Source organism: Mastigoproctus giganteus, chromosome 2 (assembly GCF_048544385.1).
Source record: "Mastigoproctus giganteus isolate SK-2022 chromosome 2, ASM4854438v1, whole genome shotgun sequence".
NCBI lineage: Eukaryota > Metazoa > Arthropoda > Arachnida > Uropygi > Thelyphonidae > Mastigoproctus > Mastigoproctus giganteus.
Genome location: NC_143576.1, coordinates 198770884 through 198796972, shown reverse-complemented (window position 1 = coordinate 198796972; position 26089 = coordinate 198770884). Strand labels below are relative to the sequence as shown.

The 26089-nt window shown below is 36.9% G+C and overlaps 1 protein-coding gene across 1 annotated transcript in view; it reads right to left on the bottom strand.

Moving 5' to 3' along the window:
• LOC150089900 (pyruvate dehydrogenase phosphatase regulatory subunit, mitochondrial-like) overlaps window positions 1-26089 on the bottom strand; it is a 197592-nt gene that overhangs the window by 111792 nt on the left and 59711 nt on the right. The window contains 4 exon segments of the mRNA XM_090368894.1: window positions 10642-10756; window positions 15738-15800; window positions 15802-15863; window positions 20483-20564. Coding sequence (XP_090225020.1) covers window positions 10642-10756; window positions 15738-15800; window positions 15802-15863; window positions 20483-20564 — 322 coding nt within the window.

Below are 26089 nucleotides of genomic sequence, written 5' to 3'. Positions count from 1 at the left end.
TCATCGTGAAGATAAAACACATTAATAACAGCATGGTTCAAATATCAGCTATTTATACTTTTTTGTATGATTCTAGAATATTCCAAGTTCTAGAATGTTTATCAGTTTTTTTGGAATTCAAGAATATTCTAGAAATCTAGAATATTCTTCTAGAATATCTATAATTCTTGGGTATTCTTCTAGAATATTCCAGAATATGCCCTATTTCTAGATTGTTCAAAACATTAGGCAGGATTAAGGAAGTGTTCTGCAACAAAAAAGATCTCACAAAATAGCAATATGATGTAGAATTTTTTTTCCTAAACATCAAGTAGGCACATAAAACTACTTAATGTTTAGGCTTAATTTTAAGGCCTTAAGTGCAATGACACAAAACAGATAAACCATGATCCTTATAGCTGAAACTCTGCTCTTTCCAGTGGTTACCAAAAATGAGAAAATTGAAGGTGTCCAACATTAAGATATTTGCCCCTTAAGATAGGTCAAATTTGACTTTCAAATTTTGAGTCAATTTTTGAAGGAAAATATCTCAGCCAGAAAACAAGTATAAGAGCTGATATTTAGTTAGGCTGAATTCATGCAGTTGGTAAGTGGAATGTCCAAAGAAGAAGGTACCAAAAGTTTTTATTTCAAAATTATGACTTTCAAAAGTCTTGCTTAAATTTGTTGCAACAAATTTTTGGTGCCAGTTTTAGACTGCATTGTAAAAAAATGCAGGTTTTGGAGCAAGGACACCAAAAGTTTTGCATTCTCTGCCAAAAGTTAACTAGGTATACCAAGTTTCAGAGCACTACCTCTCATCTGTTGTGCAACAGTAACACTTAAAACTTTGAAAATTTTTTTGTGATTTATTCCACATAACACAAGTGACCTCCACAAAAAAGGTGCTGGTGCCTCAAATATACTATATTTTGAGCTGAAATTTTGCATAGCTTCATTTGAAACCTGTCTAAGCATCCACACCAAGTTTCAACAAAATTGAAGATGGCTGAGGAAGGACCCCAGACCACTTGACATGGAATGACCCTATTTAAAGGCACCTCCGTAGCCAGGTGGGAAGGAGCAGCAGTGCATAGCACACACTTCTTGATTAGACTGGGGTTCAAGCCTGTCACCACCAAATACGGAGGATGCGGAAAGGTCAGGGAACGACCACCGCATATCCCGGAGCAATATGGCCTTAGTTGCTAATGCTCCTAAAAACCAAAAAACAACAACAACCCTATTTAAAGCTGTTGGAGCATGATATAATGGAGGAAACACAACCAAATTTGGCAGGTATATTCTTAGTATTAGTATTAATAGTGGCAAATGATATAAGAAAGCAAGCTTATGCAGCATCAGTCAAAAAAAGAAAAAAAAAATCCCATTTCACCCATCCATCCATCCATCCATCCATCCATCCATCCATCCCCTCCAACAGTTTGTGTAGTTCTTCCTCAAATTTATTCAAACTATCCACTTCCACAACAGAAGGTAGCTCATTCCAGCAATCAACCACCTGTTTGCTGAACGCAAATTTCCGCACATCTATTTTGCAACCATCGTTCTCAATTTGAATTTATGGCCCCCCTTATGTGTATAATCTGGGCAAGAGGAAGAATCCCAACAGCATTGAGTTTGCTCAATCCATTCAAAACCTTAACACCTCAATCAGATCACCTTGCAGGTGCCTAGTCTCCAGATGCTCAAATTTGCAGAATTGAAGCCTTTCTTGGTAAGAGCACCCCTTTGTTTCCCTCACCTCTCTCTCACATTGTCTTTCTCTGCACACATTCAGGCAGCTCTACATCCTTCCTAAAATGAGACCTCCAGACCTGTTTGCAGTAAAGATGTGGCCTGACTATTTCCTTATACAATGGGATAATCACCTCCTTATCCCTGCTAGCAAAATTACTGTATATCATTGATAAAACCTCATAAGCTGTCCTGCACTGCTCAGAGAACTTCATATCAGACGACCACAATTATCCCAGGTCCTTTTCTTTTTCCACTACCCTGAGTGCAGTACCACACATTTGATACATTACTCTGGGATTTCTGCTATCCATATGCATTAACTTCAATTGCCATTTCTCAGCCCATCTGCCTAATTTTTCTAGATCTTGTTGCAGCAGCATACTTCCATTCTGTCATTAACCACCCAGCCAACCTTTGCATCATCTGGAAACTTAGATATTAAAGCCTGATATACCCTCATCCATATCATTAATAAAAACAAAAAAAAGCAATGGGCCCAGCACCAAACCCTATGGAAATCCACTAATAACATTAGTCCATGAAGAGTAGTCATCATTTTGGTACTACACTGACAGTGGTAGAGAATGAAAGGGACCTGGGGGTGGTGGTGCAGGCAGATATGAAGTTCTCTGAGCAGTGCAGACGAGCTGCAAGAGTAGCTCATGGTGTATTGTCAATGATATATAGGAATTTTTCTAGCAGGGATAAGGAGGTGATTATTCCCTTGTATAAGGCAATGGTCAGGCCACACCTAGAGTACTGTATACAGGCCTGGAGGCCTCATTTCAGGAAGGATGTAGAGCTGCTGGAACGAGTACAGAGAAGGGCAACTAGATTGGTGAATGGGACAAAGGGGTTCTCTTACGAAGAAAGGCTTAAGTTTTGCAAATTACAGTGTCTGGAAACTAGGCACCAGCGGGGTGATCTGATAGAGGTGTACAAAGCCTTGAATGGTTTGAGCATGCTCAATGCTGATGGGATTCTTCCTCTAGCTCAGAAAAATCACCTGAGAGGGCATAAATTCAAATTGAGGAAAGACAGATGCAGGATAGATGTGCGGAAATTTGCCTTTAGCCAGCGGGTGGTTGGTGGGTGGAACAGACTTCCATCCCTTGTCGTGGAAGTTGATAGCCTAAATAAGTTTAAGGCTCAGCTGGACAGGTATTTCGAACGAACAGAGGGGTGAAGTGGAAGTGGTTATTTTTATTTATTTATGTTACTTTTTTTTTTTTTTTTTTTTTTTTTTTTTTTTTGGCTGATGCTGCATAAGCTTGCTTTCTTGCATCAAATGCCTCTACTAATGCTAATGCTAATGCTAATAGTATCATCATCATCAGCAGCCATTTTCAATCCACTGCAGGATGAAGGCCTCTCCAGCAACTTTCCAGTTCCTTCTGTTTTGAGCACTGGCCATCCATTTACTGCTCAAAAACTCATGAATTTCATCTATCCATCTCCGCCTTTGTCTTCCAGGTTTTCTTCTAGCTCCTCTTGGGTACCATTCTGTTATTTTCTTAGTCCATCTGTCATCATGTCTTCGAGCTATGTGTCCTGCCCAAGACCATTTTAGTTCTTTAGTTTTGATAAGAATGTCCTTTACTTGAGTTTGCTGCCTAATCCATGTGTTTCTCTTCTTATCTAACATTCTAATTCCCAATATAATTCGTTCCATTCTTCGCTGTGTAGTTCTTAGCTTCTCTTCCATTCTTTTGGTGAGTGCCCAAGTTTCACTTCCATAAGTCATGGTGGGGAGTATACATTGATTCATTATTTTACGTTTCAGACAAACTGGGATATTGCTCTTCAGTATGTGACTATATTTCCTGAATGCTATCCATCCAAAATTTATTCTTCTCTTGACTTCCAGCCATTTATCATTATTACAGCTAATAACTTGTCCCAGATAAGTATATGACTCCACCTTTTCAATTACTGCTCCTTCAATCATTATTTCCCTTTCCGTGGCATACTTGTTCATCATTACTTTTGTTTTAGCCATATTCATCTTTAGTCCAAAATCCTTACTAACTGCGCATAACTGATTAAGATTTTCCTCTAATTCTTTGGGATCGTGGCTTATGACCACAATGTCATCTGCAAATCGTAAATGGTTTAGGTACTCTCCGTTCACATTGACTCCTTTCTGCGACCAGTCTAATCTTCTGAAAGCTTCCTCAAGGGCAGCAGTAAACAGCTTCGGAGATATTGTGTCTCCTTGTCGAACTCCTTTCTCGATTTTAAATTTGCTACTGTCTTTGTCTAGTCTAATAAAGGATGTAGCACTCTCATATATTTTCTTCAAAATCATAATATATGGAGTATCTATGCCTTGTCTTTCCAGTGCCCGAAACATTGCCTTATGCTGTATGGAGTCAAATGCCTTTTCATAATCCACAAATGCCAGGCATAATGGTGTTTTATATTCATTTGCTTTCTCCATTAGCTGTGATATTACGTGAAGGTGATCCATAGTTGAGAATCCTGTCCTAAAGCCAGCTTGCTCTTTCGGTTGATTCTCATCAAGTATTCTTTCTAATCTGTTAGTAATGACCCTTGTGAACAACTTGTAGATATGGGATAACAAGCTAATTGGTCTATAATTTCCAATTTCTGATTTATCTCCTTTCTTATGCAGCAAAACTATGATTGCATTATTCCACTGCTTAGGCATCACACCTTTTCTAATGCACTTTGTGAAGAGCCTTGCCAGTTTTTGTGTTATGTCTCTTCCTCCCAATTTTAACAACTCTACAGTAACTTCATCTTCCCCCGGGGCTTTCCGATTCTTCATTTTCTTCAATGCATGTTCTACCTCATCAGGAAGAATATCGGGTATGTCGTATGTGTTGCTACTTTGCAATCCATCTTCCCCACTGCTGGTATCATTCCCTCGCTCCTTGTATAATTCTCTATAGTAGTCTTCTGCTATTTGAATTACGCCTTCTCTGCTGTTTATAAGTACACCATTGCTAGAGTAGTATCCATTAGTAGTATCCATTGAAGAGTAGTATCCATTGATAACCACTCTCTGTCTTCTCCCTCTCAACCATCCCTTAATCCATAGCAGTAACTTTCCCTTAATGGTACAATGCTCCAATTTGTTCAGTAGTGTCAAAAGCTTAATTGAAATCCAAGTATATGATATGAAAATTATTTTTTGCATCCAATTCCTTTGTGACATCACAGTACCCAATCAAATTGGTCAGACAAGTTCTCCCCTTAATAAAAAACTTATACTCTGACTGACGTATAAATGCCTCCTGTCTAGATGGTCCAACATTACTTCATTAACCAGTGACTATTATTTTCCATGGAACAGATGTTAAGCTAACCAATCTGCAATTACTCGTCTCACCCTTTGTTCCCCCCCCTTTGTGAATTATGATACATTTGCACATCTGCAGTCCACATGTACTTACCCTGAATCCAAAGATGCTCTTATAATTATGGCTAAAGATTTGCTTACCTCCTTTGCTACTTCACTTATTCTTCAAAGGATGTGGAAAAGAAAGTTGCAAAATTAAAATATGTAACAAAGTTTATTTCCAAACTCACAACAAGAGAAATGGTTGTGCTATAAACAGTTTGCATACTCACTTGTAAATACAGAATGAAAGGTATAAGGTGCTACAGATGAGGATGCCATAGTATTAGAACCATACTACTTCTCACCTTACCAGAGTGTGCCCCGATTGTGATGCTGTCTACCCGAATGGAAGTGAAGCGACAGCATTGATTTGGGATTATATGCATCGCATGCACCAACAAAAAAGGATCCAATGCACGACATTAGATTACACTTCTATGAAAAGTGATATTACAGCTTGAGGAAATAGGAAATCCAGGAGTGAAGTCACAAAGAGGCAACAAACCCATCAACCACAAGCATGTTTAGCTATTGTTATTGCAATCTCTATGTACATACAGTGGTTGACAAAAAAACTGCATCACTTGTGAATTTTGCCATAATGAGTTTTGTGCTGCATTGTGGGTTGCAGAAATGTTCAAAATGCATTTGTTAGATGGGATTCTCTGTAAATGAAATCCAATAAAAAGACTCCACCTGATATACCTAATTTCCATAAATATCTTCCCAAAGGGTAAAAATGCATAATTAATTGAATAATGAGAAATCACGCAAATGGCAATCATTACAACCAAACATACATTTTATTGCATTTATGTGTACAAACTGAAATGACAAGTTAATGTAATAGTATTATGTACTGTAAATCAACAAAATAAGTCCTCAATATTTTGTTGTTCCTCCTCAAGTTGCAATTATAGCTTTGCAACAATCTGGCACAGAATTAATCAACTTCTGGATATACAGTTGCCCAATTTCATGGTACCACATCCTTACAATGCTCTCCTGTAACTGAATCTTACTTGTTGGCTTCTTTTGAGCAATTTTAGACAACATTATGTACCAGCAATTTTCAATAGGGTTCAAATCTGAACTGTTGCTGGGTAAGTCCAACACTGTAATGCCAGCATTTCTGAGGTATGACTGCACTTTAAGGGTGAAAAACGAGGGAAAACATTGGTGTAAGTATGTTTTATGCCTTGTGAGACAAGAAGACAAACTCATCATTAAATCCAAATAGCATAAAACTTACCAATTTTGCTGTGTGGCAAGGTGCTGAGTTCTATTGAAAAATGCAGTTTTGGACGTCTATGTGGTAATCACTAATAATGGGTTTCAGGCACCCCTGCAAGGTAGCAGTGTAGGTTTGTGCATTCACCGTTCCATTAATAAACTTAATTTGCCTCATCCCTTTGCTTGTTATGCATCCCCAGACCATCTAACCGGCGGGGAACTTTACAATCGGTGTTATGCAATCAGGATGGAATGCCTCCGATTTTCGTCTTCTGACATATCGCTTCCCATCTGAGCCATGCAGGTTGAATTTCGATTCATCAGAAAAGATGGTGTTCCATTGCTCTTTTGTCCACAAAACATATGTTTTAGCCCATGCAAGTCGCTTCCTCATTTGCTGGGTCAACAAAGGCTTCTTTTTGGAATGATAAGCATGCAGACCACATTCCAAAAGTCGTCTTTGGATAGTTTGTGCACTTGTTTCAACACCAGAGGCCATCTCAAAGTCTAGGTTTAGATCAGGGGCACTAGCATGGTGATTATGAAGGCATAGGCATTTCAAATATCGATCTTGGGAAGGCGTAGTCACTGTCTTATGGCCTGATCCAGGTCTTCTCTTCATATCACCAATTTCATGCTTTAATTTCAACACCCTGGATACTGTTGACTGGTGGCAGCCTATTTTATCAGCAATAGCACACATAGAAAGCCATTCCTGGGACAGAGCAATAGCTACACTTTTTTCCCTTGATGTCAACTGAATATATGGAGCCATGCTTACACCTCCGCAAAACAGAATACTAATGAGCATGCATACCCTTCTAATGCCGTATTTATAGAAACGGCTGATGCAATACCTTTCAATTACTGTCTGATGCAATAGAAGCGTTATCTGAGGCAATACCTGATGCAACAAACAAAATAGAAAGTCCTTCCTGGGACAGAGCAATAGCTACACTTTTTTCCCTTGATGTCAACTGAATATATGGAGCCATGCTTACACCTCCGCAAAACAGAATACTAATGAGCATGCATACCCTTCTAATGCCGTATTTATAGAAACGGCTGATGCAATACCTTTCAATTACTGTCTGATGCAATAGAAGCGTTATCTGAGGCAATACCTGATGCAACAAACAAAATAGAAAGTCCTTCCTGGGACAGAGCAATAGCTACACTTTTTTCCCTTGATGTCAAATGAATATATGGAGCCATGCTTACACCTCCGCAAAACAGAATACTAATGAGCATGCATACCCTTCTAATGCCGTATTTATAGAAACGGCTGATGCAATACCTTTCAATTACTGTCTGATGCAATAGAAGCGTTATCTGAGGCAATACCTGATGCAACAAACAAAATCTCATATGTTCACTACAAATGTTACTTTTTTTAAGGGGATGCAGTTTTTTTCCGCCACTGTATTCATTCAACAAAAGGGTTAATATTTTCATTCTGATCAGCAGAATTAAATGATTAAGTGCAGTTACATATATTTATACACTGTGGCCACTTTATTAGGTACACCTACTTAGTAGCGTGTTGAGCCTCCTTTAGCCTTCAAAACAGCCCTAGGCATGAATTGAAGAAGACGCTGAAAACAAGCAGGAATGGAGTACCATGCAGACAGAAGTGTGTCACGCAGTTCCTTGAGATTTGATGGAGGTGTAGGCCTGCAGTGCACAGCCCTTTCCAGCACATCCCAAAGATGTTCAATAATTTTCTTTGCCGCAGTGGCCTGCTCAGTGAGCAGGCCACTGCGGCAAAGAAAAGTCATTGTTATGTTCCTGGAACAATTCCATAGTGATTCGGGCTTTGTGCACCAGTGCATTATCCTGCTGGAAGTAACCATCTGACTGAGGATAAACTGTCAACATGAACGGATGCACTTTAGTCAGCAACGATGTTTAGGTACAATGTGGCATTCAGACATGAATCTATGAGTATTAATGGACCCAACATGTGCCAAGAAAACATTCCCCACACCATAACACTGCCCCCACCACCTTGCACATTAGTCGTTAGACATGACAGGTCCATGGATTCATGTTGTTTTCGCCAAATTCTGAGCCTTCCACCAACATGATGCATCAGGAATTTCGACTCATCAGACCCAGCAACTGTTTTCTAATCTTCAATAGTCCAATGCTGGTGTTGCTGTGCCCACAATAGGTGTATTCTCTTGTTCTTCATTGATAACAAAGTTATGTGATGTGGCCATCAGCTGTTGTAGTCCATTCGCGACAAAGTGCAAGTAGTGGTCTGTTGTGATATTTTTTTGTGCACACCAAGGTTGTATTCTGATGTGATGTGCGACATTGTGGCCCATCTGTTTGCTTGCACAATTCTAGCCATCCTCCTCTGACCTCTCTCATCAACAAGCGATTTTCTTCCCCAGGAGTGCCGTTGAGAGGATGTTTTCTGTTTGTTGCACCATTCTCGATACACCCTTGAAACCATGGTGCATGAAAAGTTCAGGAGAACTGCCATTTCAGAGATGCTTTGTCATCCAGCACATCTTGCACCTATTGCCATGCCATGTTCGAAGTCCGTTAGATCACTCCTTTTCCCCATTCTTGCTATGGTTTGTATGCTTAACTGATATTAGAAAGGTTGTTCTGCTGCATTTATATCCACAACTGTGGTCATGTGACTTGCAATGTTGTGGGACAAACCATTTGTGTGCATAGCAGGGGTGTACCTAATAAAGTGGCAGCACAGTGTATATCCTAACATGATGTAAAGTGGTGATGTTAAATTTTAAACATAAAAAGTTTTTGTGATGTTTATTGTTGAGATCAGTGAAGTTTGAGATTCACACAAAAATTGTGAATCTCAAACTTCACTGTCAAATTAGTTGTTTTATACAACTTAAACTAGCCTTTGATCAATCCTTATTAAGTTTGAAATCTTATGTTGGTTTCAGCCTAGAGTTTCATAAATATTTTCTTCTGTCTAAGAGAGCAATATGCGACTGCAAATTCTGTTATTAAAGTATTCAGATACAAGGAAAATTGATGATGGAGTGCATGATGAGGTGTTAAAAATTTTCTGATGATTTAAAAGTTAAGGTTAACAGCCAGAATCAAATCTTTCTGCTTCGGAATGATTTTAGATTGGTTGCACAAATGGTCTGAAAAATGGCAACTGCATTTTTAATGCTTCTAAATTTAACCCAGGTTCTATAATTATCTCTTCAATTTCTGTGGGGGAACAGAAATCCAGGGACTGCTCATAAGCTAGGGAAAGTGGATTTAAGTGGTCCAGGTTGGAAAACATGATTTAATCAGACATGAAATTTTCCATGCAGTGTAAACAAGTGGTTATGAAGGCACATGCTGTCCTGTCTATGGTATTCAGGACCTTTGCAAGTAGGGAAAAAGGACGTCATTGTTCCTCTATATAAGATGGTGAGAATGCATTTAGATTACTGTATTCAGGTCTGGAGGCCACATTTTAAGAAAAACATAGGACTTCTAAAAAGGGTTCAAAGAAGAACAACCAGACTGGTGAGGGATGCTCAGTGCTATAAAGAACAGCTTAGAAAGTGTGGCCTGCAAAGTTTGGTAACTAGACATTCTGGAATCTGGTATTACAATTAGCAACAAACATGGTGCAAGGAAGCCTAAAGCTTTTGCTGAATCAGCCAAAAAAAAAAATAAAAAAATAATAATAATAAATAAATAACATAAAATAAAAGTAAATAAATAACATGAAACAAAGGTAAATAAATAACATAAACTACATATGTGACTCTCTCCTCATGTAGGTACCTATCCTGCTGCCTTTTGAATCTCCCTGAGCTGTCAGCCTTGACCACACATGTAGACAACTTATTCCAATAATCAACAACTCGTTGATTAAAAGAAAACTTTTTGCAATCCAGGGCTATACTTCTTCCTCAATTTTAATTTATGTCCCCTAGTTCTGGAATGATTTATAACAATGAAAATTTTAGCCTCATTCATTTTACTTTCATCTAACAGAGCCTTCTACCACAATCAAGTCTCCTGTAAGATGCCTGGTTTCCAAGCTCTGTAGACCATATATTCAGTCTTTCCTCATATGGTCATCCATTTGCTGATCTCACTATTCTCACTACACCTAAAAAGGTATATTGAGAAGGCTGGATCTTAAGAAATTTATTTTCAAGCAGCATGGTCAGATGAGGTAGAAAGTTTTTTAAAGTTCTTCTTGCTGGTTGGCATTAATACATAAGCATTACCTCTACAATTACAATTAAAAAATACAAATACATACTGCATTCTTAAAGAACAAAACATGTTCTATTTACACTTACCTGGCATTAGAGAATCAATACCCTTGACTGGAAGAGTATGCAAAAAGTGATGTTCACAAGCATAGAGAGGTACTTTCACATTAGGATGGCTTAACTGGCCTATATGTCTGGCCCACTACGGCAAAGCATAAAAATAAAAATTGAATTTCTATTAATGATCATATAAGAGAATATAAAAATATATAAAAAAAAAAAACACAACTGAAAACTCTATTGCATTATGTGGAGGAGAAGGAGAATTAAATGTGAATCTAAAATTTGTGCACCTGCATGCATAAACCTCATTATGTTGAAGACTAAATGCACATGGCATAATATGTTGTGGGTGAAATTAACTATATGATATTGGTGTAAATACACCATCATCATCATCATCATCATCAGCCATTTTCAATCCACTGCAGGATGAAGGCCTCTCCAGCAACTTTCCAGTTCCTTCTGTTTTGAGCACTGGCCATCCATTTACTACTCAAAAACTCATGAATTTCATCTATCCATCTCCGCCTTTGTCTTCCAGGTTTTCTTCTAGCTCCTCTTGGGTACCATTCTGTTATTTTCTTAGTCCATCTGTCATCATGTCTTCTAGCTATGTGTCCTGCCCAAGACCATTTTAGTTCTTTAGTTTTGATAAGAATGTCCTTTACTTGAGTTTGCTGCCTAATCCATGTGTTTCTCTTCTTATCTAACAGTCTGATTCCCAATATAATTCGTTCTATTCTTCGCTGTGTAGTTCTTAGCTTCTCTTCCATTCTTTTGGTGAGTGCCCAAGTTTCACTTCCATAAGTCATGGTGGGGAGTATACATTGATTCATTATTTTACGTTTCAGACAAACTGGGATATTGCTCTTCAGTATGTGACTATATTTCCTGAATGCTATCCATCCAAAATTTATTCTTCTCTTGACTTCCAGCCATTTATCATTATTACAGCTAATAACTTGTCCCAGATAAGTATATGACTCCACCTTTTCAATTACTGCTCCTTCAATCATTATTTCCCTTTCCGTGGCATACTTGTTCATCATTACTTTTGTTTTAGCCATATTCATCTTTAGTCCAAAATCCTTACTAACTGTGCATAACTGATTAAGATTTTCCTCTAATTCTTTGGGATCGTGGCTTATGACCACAATGTCATCTGCAAATCATAAATGGTTTAGGTACTCTCCGTTCACATTGACTCCTTTCTGCGACCAGTCTAATCTTCTGAAAGCTTCCTGAAGGGCAGCAGTAAACAGCTTCGGAGATATTGTGTCTCCTTGTCGAACTCCTTTCTCGATTTTAAATTTCCTACTGTCTTTGTCTAGTCTAATAAAGGATGTAGCACTCTCATATATTTTCTTCAAAATCATAATATATGGAGTATCTATGCCTTGTCTTTCCAGTGCCCCAAACATTGCCTTATGCTGTATGGAGTCAAATGCCTTTTCATAATCCACAAATGCCAGGCATAATGGTGTTTTATATTCATTTGCTTTCTCCATTAGCTGTGATATTACGTGAAGGTGATCCATAGTTGAGAATCCTGTCCTAAAGCCAGCTTGCTCTTTCGGTTGATTCTCATCAAGTATTCTTTCTAATCTGTTAGTAATGACCCTTGTGAACAACTTGTAGATATGGGATAACAAGCTAATTGGTCTATAATTTCCAATTTCTGATTTATCTCCTTTCTTATGCAGCAAAATTATGATTGCATTATTCCACTGCTTAGGCATCACACCTTTTCTAATGCACTTTGTGAAGAGCCTTGCCAGTTTTTGTGTTATGTCTCTTCCTCCCAATTTTAACAACTCTACAGTAACTTCATCTTCCCCCAGGGCTTTCCGATTCTTCATTTTCTTCAATGCATGTTCTACCTCATCAGGAGGAATATCGGGTATGTCGTATGTGTTGCTACTTTGCAATCCATCTTCCCCACTGCTGGTATCATTCCCTCGCTCCTTGTATAATTCTCTATAGTAGTCTTCTGCTATTTGAATTATGCCTTCTCTGCTGTTTATAAGTACACCATCGCTATTCTTCAGTTTCAGTATCATTTGTCTTTCTGTATTACTGCTCATGGCTGCTGATTTCAATCCTTTGTTTTCCCTTAATGCTTGTTCTACTTTTCTTGTGTTAAATCTTCTTATGTCCTCTCTGAGTCTCTTTCTAATAGCTTTGCATAACTCAGTATACTCAATTTTCTCCCTGTCAGTGTTTTTCTTGCTCTTCATTTGTCGTCTTTGGTTCATCATGACAAGTGTTTCTTGACTAATTTTTTCTTCTTTGGATTTCTGTTTCCCTATAGGTTTCTTGGGCTTTATCACTTTCAGAAAGTTGTAATATTCCTCGTCGATATCTTGGTCCTGAGCAGTCTGCAGAAGCTCAAACTTGTTCTTAATTTCCAGTACATACTGCTTTTTCTCCTCCTCTGTTATCTCAAAGACCTTTGTATTATTTACTCGAGTCAGTTTTTTCCTTTCAATATCAAGTGTACATCTTACCATTCTGTGATCACTTCCAACATTTACCTTATTCAGGACGGTAACATCATTCACAATATATCTTCTGTTAGTGAGGATGAAGTCGATTTCATTAGTTGTTAATCCATTTGGACTCTTCCATGTCCACTTTCTGTTCACCCTTTTCTTGAAAAAAGTGTTCATTACTAACATTCCTTGAGATTCTGCAAATTCCACAAGTCTTTCACCTCTTTTATTTCTTTCACCAATCCCAAAATTTCCTATAGTTCCTCTTTCTGCGCTGTTTTGCCTTTTTCCAACCTTAGCATTGAAGTCCCCCATAATAATAGTGTAGTGGGTTTTCTGCTCATCTAGAAGACTCTCAATTTCAGTGTACATTTCTTCAACCTCTTCATCACCATGGCTCGATGTTGGTACATAAATCATTATAATCTTTAGCTTGTACCTCTTAGAAATCTTGAGTATTAGTCTTGACACCCTTGGTGATGTACTTTTGAATTCCAAAATGTTGTTTTTAAAATCTTTATGGACCAGAAACCCAACTCCACCTTCACTCCTTTCACTGTTTCCATTGGTGTACAGCAGATTTCCACTTGATAAACTTATAAGTGATTCATTTCTTCTTCTTGTTTCAGCCAAACCGATGATATTCCAATTCACATTTTCTAATTCCTTTTCCAGCTCTAATATCCTGTCTTCAAATACACCATAGTTAACCATAAATTTAACTACATAAGCAGTGTAACAGCATCATTTGATTTTATCTTGTATTGTGGCTACCTTCACAACAAGATACCAGGTATTGTACTACTTTGAATAAATAATGCTTCTCTAGTAGAGGATGTTTTTTTTTTTAGTTGTTTGGTGCATCGGCTTCTGTTGCCATAATGCACCTCCCAAGGTTTTTGCATTATACTGTGATCCAAGCCCGAGGCGGGATTCGAATCCATGACCTTTGGGTTGTCAGGCAGGCACTTTACCCACCTGGCTAGCCCGGTTGGCTCTAGTAGAGGAAACTACTGTCATTTATTCTCAGTGGGCACCACCACCCAGATGCATTTCAGAGCTTGTTGGCTCTCATCGGTGGGCGAGCAGGTACCCTGATAATGCTGACATGCCATCATGGTTGCGAAGTTAATTTCACAATACGAGAGATGCCAAATGGTGAAGATAATGATAATATTTTGAAGACTAAATGCACAAGGCATAATATGTTATGGGTGAAATCAACTATATAATATCAGTGTAAATACCAGTGGAATTAACTTTGCAACCATGATGGCATGTCTGCATTATCACGGTACCTGCCCGCCCACTGATGAGGTGAGCAAACAAGCTCCAAAACGTGTCTGGGTGGTGGTGCCCATTGAGAATAAATAACAGTAGTCTCCTCTACTAGAGAAGCATTATTTATTCGAAGTAGTGCAAAACCTGGTATCTCGTTGTTGTGAAGGTAGCCACAATATGAGATAAAATCAAATGATGCTGTTACACTACTTATGTAGCTAAATTTTTTGGTCAACTATGGTCTATTTACACCGATATTTTATAAACTTGACTAATATGCTTATGATGTTGGACCAGTAAAAATCAGGAGTCAAACAATATTTACTTGAAATATGGTAAACCTTTGTTGCCTGTTATTTAGTATGAAGACACAATAGAAGTTTTAGTAGTTTACTATTTTAAACAAAGACGTCTTTGTTTTAAATAGTAAACTACTAAACAACTAGTGCCATTGTTTATTTTTAATTTTTATGTCAGTTTACCTTCATTCTTTGTCAGTTTACCTTCACATAGATAGATATTTTAATAATATTTAATTTGGTTAATCTTTTTAAGGAGTTTAACTACACCTAAATAATAAGAAAATATAAAAATTATGTACAAGTTACACATATTTGAATTAAATGTTTTTTTTTTTTTTTATATATGCAGCATTCTATTTTGTTACTATCAGCTGAAGTGGACAAGGATGGCTAAGAAACTGTTTTAAGCACTTCCCCCCCCCCCCACCGAGCTGTAGTACAATGTGATTTTTTTTTTTTTTTTAATCACTGACACACCTTTGCCTAAATGTAAACATACTTTGCAGTTCAACACAAGGAATATATAACATTCAAGCCAAGGGCAAAAAATCACTTGCAATGAACACACAAAATACAATCTATGCAGAAGTTAACTAATTAACGCAATGATTTGAAATTGTTATTCCCCAAACCATACAATGAAACGAAATGAAATGATTTCTAGTGGGATTTTGATGGCATCTGAATGAACTGTATTCAGCTTTTAAAGCATCATTATTTCATTTAGAGGGGATACACAAATGGATCTAGTCCATCTGACTTTTGTATTTTCCCAATTCAATGTTCTGAACTACTAAACAACTAGAGCTATCATTCTTTTTAATTTTTGTATCAACCAATATTGGAAACTTATTTTCAACTATGTACTGTACCCATATATATGGTCTAGAAGGGGTCAATTTTATAAAAATTTGAAACTAGATGTTACAATGGATATTTAACTGATAATTCTTTCTTTGGTGACTGAATGATGTTAAACAACTAAAAATAATTATTTTATTACTACTATTTCTTTTATAATATTTACTTAAAATATAATACTTACAAAACCACCACAGTTTACAAAATATTCACAGCTGATACTTCCTCTATTTGTTTCCACCCCCTTTCACTCTGTGTCTTTCATCAGTAAAAATTCTTTGTAGTGAACAACCCTCTATGATTTTCACACCTAAAAAAGACACTAAAGCTGAAATCAATTTGGTTAAATAAGTTGATTATTTTCCACTGAGAAGCAAGTCGCTATTAGTATGATTTTTTGAATCAAACATAATAGGAAAGTAAAATAACTCATTATGTACAGAAACTTTCCTATGGTTGGAATAGCTCACATCCTGAGAAGTAATGGTTAATTCCAGAGGTATCATATTATTTCTATATAATATGGTACCTCTGGAGTAAAAGATATAAAAATTCAAGAAGAGGCAGATCGAAGAGAACTGGCCAAGTAAAGGACCTAGATCTTTTCACAAGAGATGTGATAGTAGATTGTCATACAGCAGTTGATTTTGGGTGTCCCAATGCAGAAACAATGTGACACACAAAATCAACTGCTGCAAACATCATATGGTACAAGGCTTGTAATAAGGCAAGGTAGACCACCAGTAATAATCTTCAGAGCATGCTGAAGTTTAAAGAACTGGGATTTGTACAGAACCACATTCATCAGAAAAACACTTCACAGAATGAGTTCTCACAGTCAAGCAACCTCTCAAAAGCAAAATCAGCAATGCCCATCATGCCCACCCCTTTCAAATATAATGGAAACACTGGAAATTACAGCAGTGGTAAAATGTAATGTGGAGTGATGAACCATGCTAAAAAGCCCAAGCATCACATGGATATACTTGAGCATGGCACATGCCCAAGGAATGGCCTCGCCCATATTCTTTTACACCAATAATATGGTTCAGTGGTAGCAATGTAATGGTGTAGGCCTGTTTTATGTGGTTTGAACTGAATTCCTGGTTGTTACTGATGAAACCATTAATGCCTCTATTGGGATATTCTAAGTTTCTCTGCCTTACCTATATCATCCCAGTCATTTGCAGAGAGGTTGTATCTGTATCAGCACACCCTCCAAATCAGCAAGTAGTTAATACAGTGGTCTGAGGGTAATAATGTGGCAAATCTGTTATTTCTAGCCCAGGACCGAGAGCAATTCAGCTGAACACATTTGGAATGCTTTGGGACTAAAATGAGAGACAGGACAAGATGTCACAGTTTAAACAAAAAAAATCAGCAGATTTATTGGAGGAGTGGAGAAAAATTCCAGTCTCCACATACCAAAAACTTGTAGAAAGTGTCCCACAAAAGGTTTTAGAAATTTCTGGTAGACAAAATTTTTGTTTAAAATTTATTTAAAGAGAGAAGGGATTGTAATATTAAAAACTTATTTTTTAAAAGTGATATATTTTTTCACTTAGTACCCAAATACCATGTTGCCAGAACTAGTGTATATGAAGAAGAGATGATGCAACCCCTATGTGAATAGAGGTTCTATATAATTTAAAATAAAAAGTTTAAATACCAGATACAAGTAGTGGGATTAGCAAATTAGCATCTTGAGAATACAAATGGCAGCAACTTTCAATTGTATGGGGTATGTCATAAAATTAACGAGAATGATTTATAAAATCGCAACATGGCAGCATGTAGGTTGAAATCCCTCTACACAACGAGAGTTGTGCCTCGTTGCATTCAGTGTGTGTGTGTGTCACGTCATCGTGAAGTAAGTAACAAGATGTTTATCAATTGCATTTAAAAGAATGGAGTGGAAGAATATCGAGCAACATTACACCATCAAATTTTGCATCAAAGTTGAAGAAAGAGTGACAGAAATGTACAAAAAGTTAAAAACAGCTTATGGAGACCAAATTTTATCCTGAGCCCAAGTTTTTCAATTGCGTAAGGCCTTTTTGGAAGGGCATAAAGACACTGAAGGTGAACCACATGCAGGGAGACCTGTCTCATTCACAACAGAAGAGAATATGGAGAGAGTAAGGGCTCTGACTGCATCTGACTGAGTTGAATCCAGCAGATTAACTGAAGGGGATTAAGGACAGGTTTCTGGTAGACAAAATTTTTGTTTACAATTTATTTAAATTTAATTTCTGTAATTTTTAAATCTTTCATCAGTGATTTTGTGAAATTAATCTCTACAATATTTTGTAAATTTAATTTTAACTTTTCTAAATTATTTCTACTACGTAAATTTTTTACAGTAACTTTGGTAACTTAATTTTAACTTTAGTGGATAAAGTTTTGGTAACGGTTTAATTTCTGTAATACTTCATTAATTTAAATTCTATAATGTATTGTAAATCTGAATTTTTGAATCTTTCTTAAGTTCAAATTTTACCTAAATAATGGCTGTTACAAGGTCCACTTTCAATAGATCATCCAAGACTCAGATGGAAATGCTTACGGGCATTTGTGGTGCGAGTCATGAGTTCGTCACTTGTATAGGCTGTAACATGTGTTCTGAGGTTGGTCTAGTAGACAAACCAAACTCAACTGACAGTTCTTTTCTTTGCACCCAATGTAAGGAGTGTACCAATCTCAAATTAAAACTTCTAATGCATTACTAGAACTTGAATCACTGAAGAAACAGGTGTCTGCCCTATAAACAAATGTAACTGGGAATTGTTGGGGACCCAAGTATCTAATGACCTGCCAAGTGATGTCTTCCCCCACCCCGAATCAGGTCTCAAACAGAACAGTCAAGTGCATACTGCTCTGGTTGAAGGAGATTTAGTTTGGGAGACTATTGTCAGGGAAACAGGTAACATTTTTTGTAATAAAGACAGGCAGACCAGAACCAGGGTGTTTTAGCCAGAGCAACAATTAATGATGTTACCAACAGATTGTCAGATTTTAAGGAGGATAAAGAGATCATTATGATTAATGTGAGAACTAATGATATTAAATGAACACAACCTGATGATTTGTTGGACCATGATTAAAAATGCTGCAAGTTAGATCAGATTGTGTATGTGTTTGCAATTCTGCCTAGACACAATAGGAGGAATTATATGGCGAAAGCCTTCTAGATTAAGTCAAGACTTGAGAGATTCTGCAAGGTTTTTTTTTTTTTTTGGGGGGGGGGGGGTAACAGTGCAGAAATAGAGCCTGTGGCTTCAGATAAAGGCAGCCACACGGCGAGGCTGTCCACTAGTTCATGAAAGCATTCCACAGGTATTTCCATCCATGTTCACTGCACCACTGACCATAATTCTGTTGCATTCCTGGGTGGAGGATCCAAAGCTCGAATGGACCTTTCCACAGCATCCCAAAGATGCTCCACAGGGTTCATGTCCAGTGAATGGGTAGGCCATTCCATGGTGATAAAATCTGTGGAATGCTCTTCAAACCATGTACTACTCCATGTACGGACCATGTATGCATTGTCCTGCTGGAAGACTCCATTGCCCTGTGGGTGCACGATGACCATGAAGGGATGCATATGGTCTGCAAGGATGGACAAGTAACCTGGACCATTCAGAGATGTGTCTAGATGTACCATCCACCTGCCTGAACAGTTCCTTATTGACATGATGGGTGGATAGCTTCGTGTGGTTTCTGCCAGTTGCGCACCTTCTCATCCGCTTGAAATAACTGGAAACAGGACTAATCAGACCAGGAGACCTGTCTCCAATCATCAAGGTCCAGTATCGATGTTCTTTTGCCCAGATGAGGCATAGGTCCTGTGTCGTGGTGTTAGCAATGGGACTCTGGTGGGTCGGCGGCTCCCATAACCTATTGCGGCTAATGATCACCTGATGGTCTTGGTGGAGACGTTTCTGGTACTTTCCTTTTTGAAGTTGGTGGAGATTTGTACCACTGTCACTCTCTGGTTGGTTGAAACAATGTGAGACAGAAGTCGACGGCCACGTTCATCCACCACCTTTCTCTGCCCACAGTGCCGACCATGATGAGATGTTATTTCAGAAATGGCATATTCCCAATACACTCTTAATACTGTCGAACGAGGATAGTGCAATTTCTGTACCACCTCAGCAACAGAGTGACCCATGCACCAGGTACCCACTATCATCCCTCTTTCAAAGTCTGTTAACTCACAATATTTATCCATACTGACACCAAATTACTGTCTACGTGAATACAGCAATGTAGTGTACCTATATACCTGCCAAACGGTGGGTCCATTCACTAGCAAGAGGGGTGACAGTGGTGCGTTGCCCAGGAACCACGTATTCCATGAATTCTGTCCTTTCAGTATTAATGCTAATACTAATATCACATCCTAACAACAAATAACCACAAAAAAAATAAAAGAAAGAATTTAGAGAATATTGAGAGAATATTACAATATCCAATTGTATCAAATCCATGATCATCAAGAGGAATAAAGAGAAAATTTCCAGTAGATTAACAGTGAATAAATAACTATTTCTATTAAAAATAAAATACTTAAGAAACTTTGTGTGTGTGTGTGTGTGTGTGTGCATGCGTGCGTGCGTGTTCAATACCGACATAAAGACTTTCAAATGTATATCAGAAGTATGTATTTTAATTTTGGGAAAAAATGTTCAAATTTTTCATGACAAACTTCTGTATAAAGATCAGTTATTATCCACTATACCTTTCAGCTATATTCTACTCTTCAGAGTTCTTGAGGTTGTCAAAATATGCTTTTATGTTTTAACCAAAGAAATACAGAGATTTTTTCATGATGAAGATCTGCATCGTAAAATTATTAATCAGTCAACATTTTTCCTAAACTTTTGAAATCCTTGTATAAGATTTAAAATGTTATTAAATTATTACCTAATTTTGTAGCCTCATGTGCTAAAGTGAAACAGATTTCATTTGGATCACCAACTCCATCTCCAGGAATCCACAGGGCACTCTAAAGGATATTAAAAATCAGACTATGATAACATTAGATGGATTTTTTTTGTGAATCCTGCAAGTATTTTAAAATTTCTTATAGTAAAATTATAATAAAAGAAACATTAAGAGATAATGATCAACTAACATATTATTAAACTGTGATCATTACTTTGGTTAACAGCATCATGTTCCAAAAGTTCTGCCAGTTCCTTAGCCATACTACCCTTCTCAATGATCAGAATTGTCTGGAAAGAAAGTGAAGGAAGATAGAATAAGAGAGTAATTTGACAACTGATTGGTCAATCAGAACCCAGTAACCATACCCTACCCATCCCACCTGTTAAAAAAATATTTTTTATAAATTTATATTCTCTTGTCAAATAGCTACAGTCATAATATATTCATATCCTCCCTATATTCCTATTTATTGTTCTATCTTTAAATTTTTTTACATACATAGCTTTTAGCTTTTGATAAAACCATCCTCCCAGGATTATTTTGAAATTTTTTATATTAAGCATGGGTACACTCATAAGCATGCTCAGCTATCCCTGATTTTGTAGTATTTTCCTTTTCTTCATGTTTACAATGTTTGGCAATTCTAGTTTCAAATAACTTCTCTGTTTTGCCGACGTACATTTTCCAGCATCCACATGTGGTTTTATACATAACATGCCTTCTCTTAGTCAGAGGAATTAGTCACTAAAAGTACAGCATTGTCCATTTCATTTATTATTTTAAATATGACATTAAATACAATAAACGAAATGGACAATATTTTAAGTGGTGCAATTCCTACAACTTGGTGAAGGCATGTTTTATACAAAAACATGCACAAGTACCTGCAGGAAAACATACAATAGCGAGACGAGAAGGTTATTTGAAATTAGATCTGCCAAACATTGTAAACAGGTAGAAATGAGAAATACTAGGAATGAGAAGCAGCTGAACACGTGAATGTAACCAGGCTTTTATTGTAAAAAATTTCAAAATAATTGAGGGAAAGGGATATTATCGAAAGAAAGGTTAAAGAAATTATGTACATAAGAAAATTTAAAGATTTAAAGATAGGACAATAAATAGAAATATGGGGAGGGATATAAACGAATTATGGATGCAGCTTTTTATTTTTTTTTCACTAAGAAATCAATTGATGTAATTAAAAGAATGTTTAGAGGGTAGAGTAGGATAACTGGGTTCCTCAGAATAACCAATCAGGAGTCAATCTCTTTCTTATGATTTCATCTCCCTTGCCTTTCTTTTCTGGACATTTTGATCATTGAGAGGAGCAGTGTGTGTGTGACTAAAGAACTGGTAAAAGTTCCAGAATGTGATGCAGTTAACAAAGGCAATTATGCAGTGTAGATGGTATTAATTGGTAGTCATCTCTTAATGGAAATAACACACGGACAAAATAACTCTTTTAAAATGTTGAAATCATGATTATGGAAAATAAAGCATTTATTGTTTATAATAGCTGAAGTGTAGCTGTATACTGCAGTATAACAAGTGGAATTATTAATATTAATAGAAGAAAACATGCAAGGAAGCCAGGAATATTCATCATAGGCCTTAAAAAGATGTTGCCTTATTCCAGGCATCTGTCAAACCCTTCCTTATTTACACAAGCTCTCTAGTTCTGCAAGATTAAATGGTAATTTATTCCGATAGTTAATAATCTTTCAGCTAAAACAGAATTTTCTTATATCCCATTTATAACTATCCTTCCTTGAGTAATGTGCATATCCTCTAAGTATATGCACATCTGTAAAAGAAATAAAACCCTCCATTATTTAATCTACTCAAGCATTTCGAAGCTTTCAATACTCCAATCATGTCCCTATGCAGAGTGCAGAGATTTAATCCTGAAATTTTATAGAACTGAAGTCTGTCTGTCTCTGTCTGTCTGTCTGTCTCTCTCTCTCTCTCCATTGCTTTTTGCTGCATAGTTTTCAGCAGATCCACATCCTTCCTTATATGGAGATTCCCAACCTGTACATAATACTCAAGATGTGGTCTAACCAAGATACTATATAACAGAATAATTACACTTGTCCCTCCTACAAAACTTTCTGTACATCATAAATAAAACACTCCTATCTTAGTAGCCTGTATACACTGGCATAAAAACTTTATATTGGATTGCACAATCACACTTAGGTCTCATTCATTATCAACTGCCTTAAGTTTGCCATTACCCATGAAATCAGATAATCTGTTATCATTATCATCCACATGTAGAATCTTACATTTTCCAATGTTGTGCTTTAACAATAACTGCCATTTTTCAGACTGAACAATTTATCTTCAACATAAAACTTTAACTCCTGGCTTGTAGCCGTGAAGGGTATTGTGTATGGCGTGTGCCTTTTGTATGCAATAATTTACTTACTTTGTATCATCAAACTTATTATTCTTTCATTGATATCATTAACAAATATCAAAAAACAACAGGTAACTCAGCACCAAATCCTGTGGAACTCTAATCACAACCAAGGTCCAACTACTGTTTCTTATCATTCAGCCAATCTTTTATCCACCATTAGGCCTGACATAGCCAAGTGGTCAGGAGCGCAAGTGCAGTAGCACACACTCTTTGAGTGGAACAGGGTTCAAGCCCATGACTGCTAAATACAATTAACATTTGTATTGATTGATTTATTGTAAACTGCATTGACCTCATGGTCGTGCCAGAGTATAAACAAGAACATTTTATTTTATTTTTTTTTACCTTACCACCAATGAGCATACTTGATCCGATTTATATAAAAGGCATCCATGTGATGGTATCAAAGGCCTTACCAAAGTCCAAATATACTATGTCAAAATTATTCTTTGCATCAGCTTTCATGACAACCTGATAATAATTTATTAGATTGGTTAAAACATAATTTCCCTTTAAAAAACCCATGCTGTGTTTCAGTGTATAATTCCATTCCTGTACAAGATAATCTGTACAGGAATGGAACTGAAGTATGTCCTTAATCATAGATTCCAATTATTGATGCATATCATTTTCTCTGTCACAGAAAAACTTAGAGGTTTATAACTACCCATTTCACCATTGGAACTACCTTTTTGAAGCAGAGGCCTTTGTGCATCTTTGCTCTTCTGGGATTTAACTAAGTCCAGTGATGTATATATTAATCAGACAGGTGTTTGGCATTTATCTTGCTGTTTATTTTAATATTACTGGATAAGTACATCAGCTTCTTGTGCTTTTTTCATATTCATGGATGACAATTCCTCTACCAATTCAATTTCAGTTGACACAAAATCTTCTACCCCAAATATAAGTTTATCTGGAAGAACAGCACTGTCAAGCCTAAAAGAATGCTCACATGTGAATACTGACAAAAAACATTGATGCACAATACAACTGGAACATGATTTGCCATGCCAATTGACCTACTTCCTTTACCTACTTTGGGCGTGCACTCTCTCTCTCTCTCTCTCATACAAACAGTGTGGCAAGCCTTCTACTGCTGTAGATGGGAGAATATTTGGCACATGGTGTACCGTCTAGTTTAAGACAGTGGAACTCACTGTAGCAATAGTCAAGCTCTCACTGTTGCAATAGTCAAGACTGACCCATGATATTTGGTGCCAGTGTGCAAAAACCATTCTGCCCCAACTCCCAATTATTCAACAAAATTTTGTATACTTACTTTATTTTTGAGTGTAAGAAAGAACATGAAAATTACATTTTCACTGCAAATGCATATGCTTAAAGTATTTATTAAATTACTTGAAAATGAACATCATATAAATATTACAATATATGTATTACTAACAATAAGAAAAATACAGTACAATAAAATTAAAAAAATACAAAATTTTACAAAAATTGCAATATTTTGCTTTTCTTGTTTTTGCAAAAGCAAACATTATTTTATCTACATTAGTTTCATCTGATATTTAGTGCATGCTAGACCTAGACATCTGCAGCAGCCACCATGAATATCTAGGGTAGCACAGCCCTATCATGCTCATGGCCCATGTACAGTGCACACACACACACACACACACCTTGGACACACTCTTTCAGTAGTCCATATGTGACTACTTATGTACCAGGTGCAATATGGCCAAAGTAGCCCTTGCGCCAGAAACTCCCATAACAACAACAACTTATGTACCATGGTTCACCTATACATCTGTATAATCCTGACTAGCTTCTGTAGCCTTGGCAATTGAAAATTTGCTGCTTGACTCATTTTGCAACAAAATTTGATTTCTCTGCTATGATACATTCTGATATATTACTAATACTATGTGGGACCACAACACAATGGCCAGTTTTTGCATATCCTCCATGGTTATCTCCCCTGAGTCCAAGGAAGATCTCATAATTATGGCTAAGGGTCTGCTTACTTCCTTTGCTGCCTCCTTTAATATAACTGGATAGATCCCATCCATCCCAGGTGCCTTTCTTAAGTTTATCTTCAATGATTTCTCCTTGCTCTCAGTTATAACAAAATCATCTAGCTCACTGCGAGTTTAATTCACCTCTGGCATTCCTGTCACTGAATAACTCCTCATGTGTGAATGTAGATACAAAATAGTCATTTAGTTTGTTAGCTAACTGAGCAGGATCATCAACAGTTGAACCATTGATATCAAGGGGACCAATCTCATTCATCCCCTTCCTTCTGGAGTTTATATAAGCGAACTCTTTGCTGTTTTTCTTTGCATCCTTTGCCAAAGATTTCTCGTAATCTGCCTGCCTAACTTCCTTTGTGACTTGGTTACAGACCAGCTTATATTTATCATAGGCTTCCGTGTCAACTATTAATTTATATGTATCCCATGCATTTTTCTTCTCTGCCACATGTCTCATTATTTCAGCTGACATCCATTTAAACCTTGAACAATATTTCTTAGTTGGTATGAAAAGCCTAGTAGCTTCCAAGATTAATTCTTTGAATGCTTCCCATTTTGAATTTGCTGTTGGTAACATCATCAGTTTGTTCCACCGTATAGAATTTAAATACTGTCTCAGACCATCATAATCACCTTTACAAAAGCAAAAACTCTTCTCTTTATCCCTGATGGTAGTTACTTCTTTGAGTAAATCCCACTTCAGCACACTGAGATCACTGCCACTCAGTGGTTCCTTTATCTGCAGATTCTTAATATATGAAGAATCACTACTGATAATCAGATCAAGAGTATTACTCCCTTTAGTTGTCTCCCAAACAATCATCCAATATATCCACAAAAGCCTTGCTAGTGTGTGAGTGACCAACCCACAAGTTCCAGTCAATATATGGGAAATTAAAATTCTCCATTATAAGACACTCTGATTTACTGGCACTCTCTATTTCTCTGTACAGTTGTTTATTATACTCATCAGAGTCATAAACATGATTCTACTCTTCTGTTTGGCAGTTTGAGTCCCTATTTAGATCTTGTCCTCCATTGTTGTTGATCTCTTGAATCTTGCATCATTTGTTGATAAATGATTAGATCAGAGTCATTAGGCCTATATCACACTCCTACTCTCACTTTTGCTTTTCCAGTGCTTATGTCACATCAAAC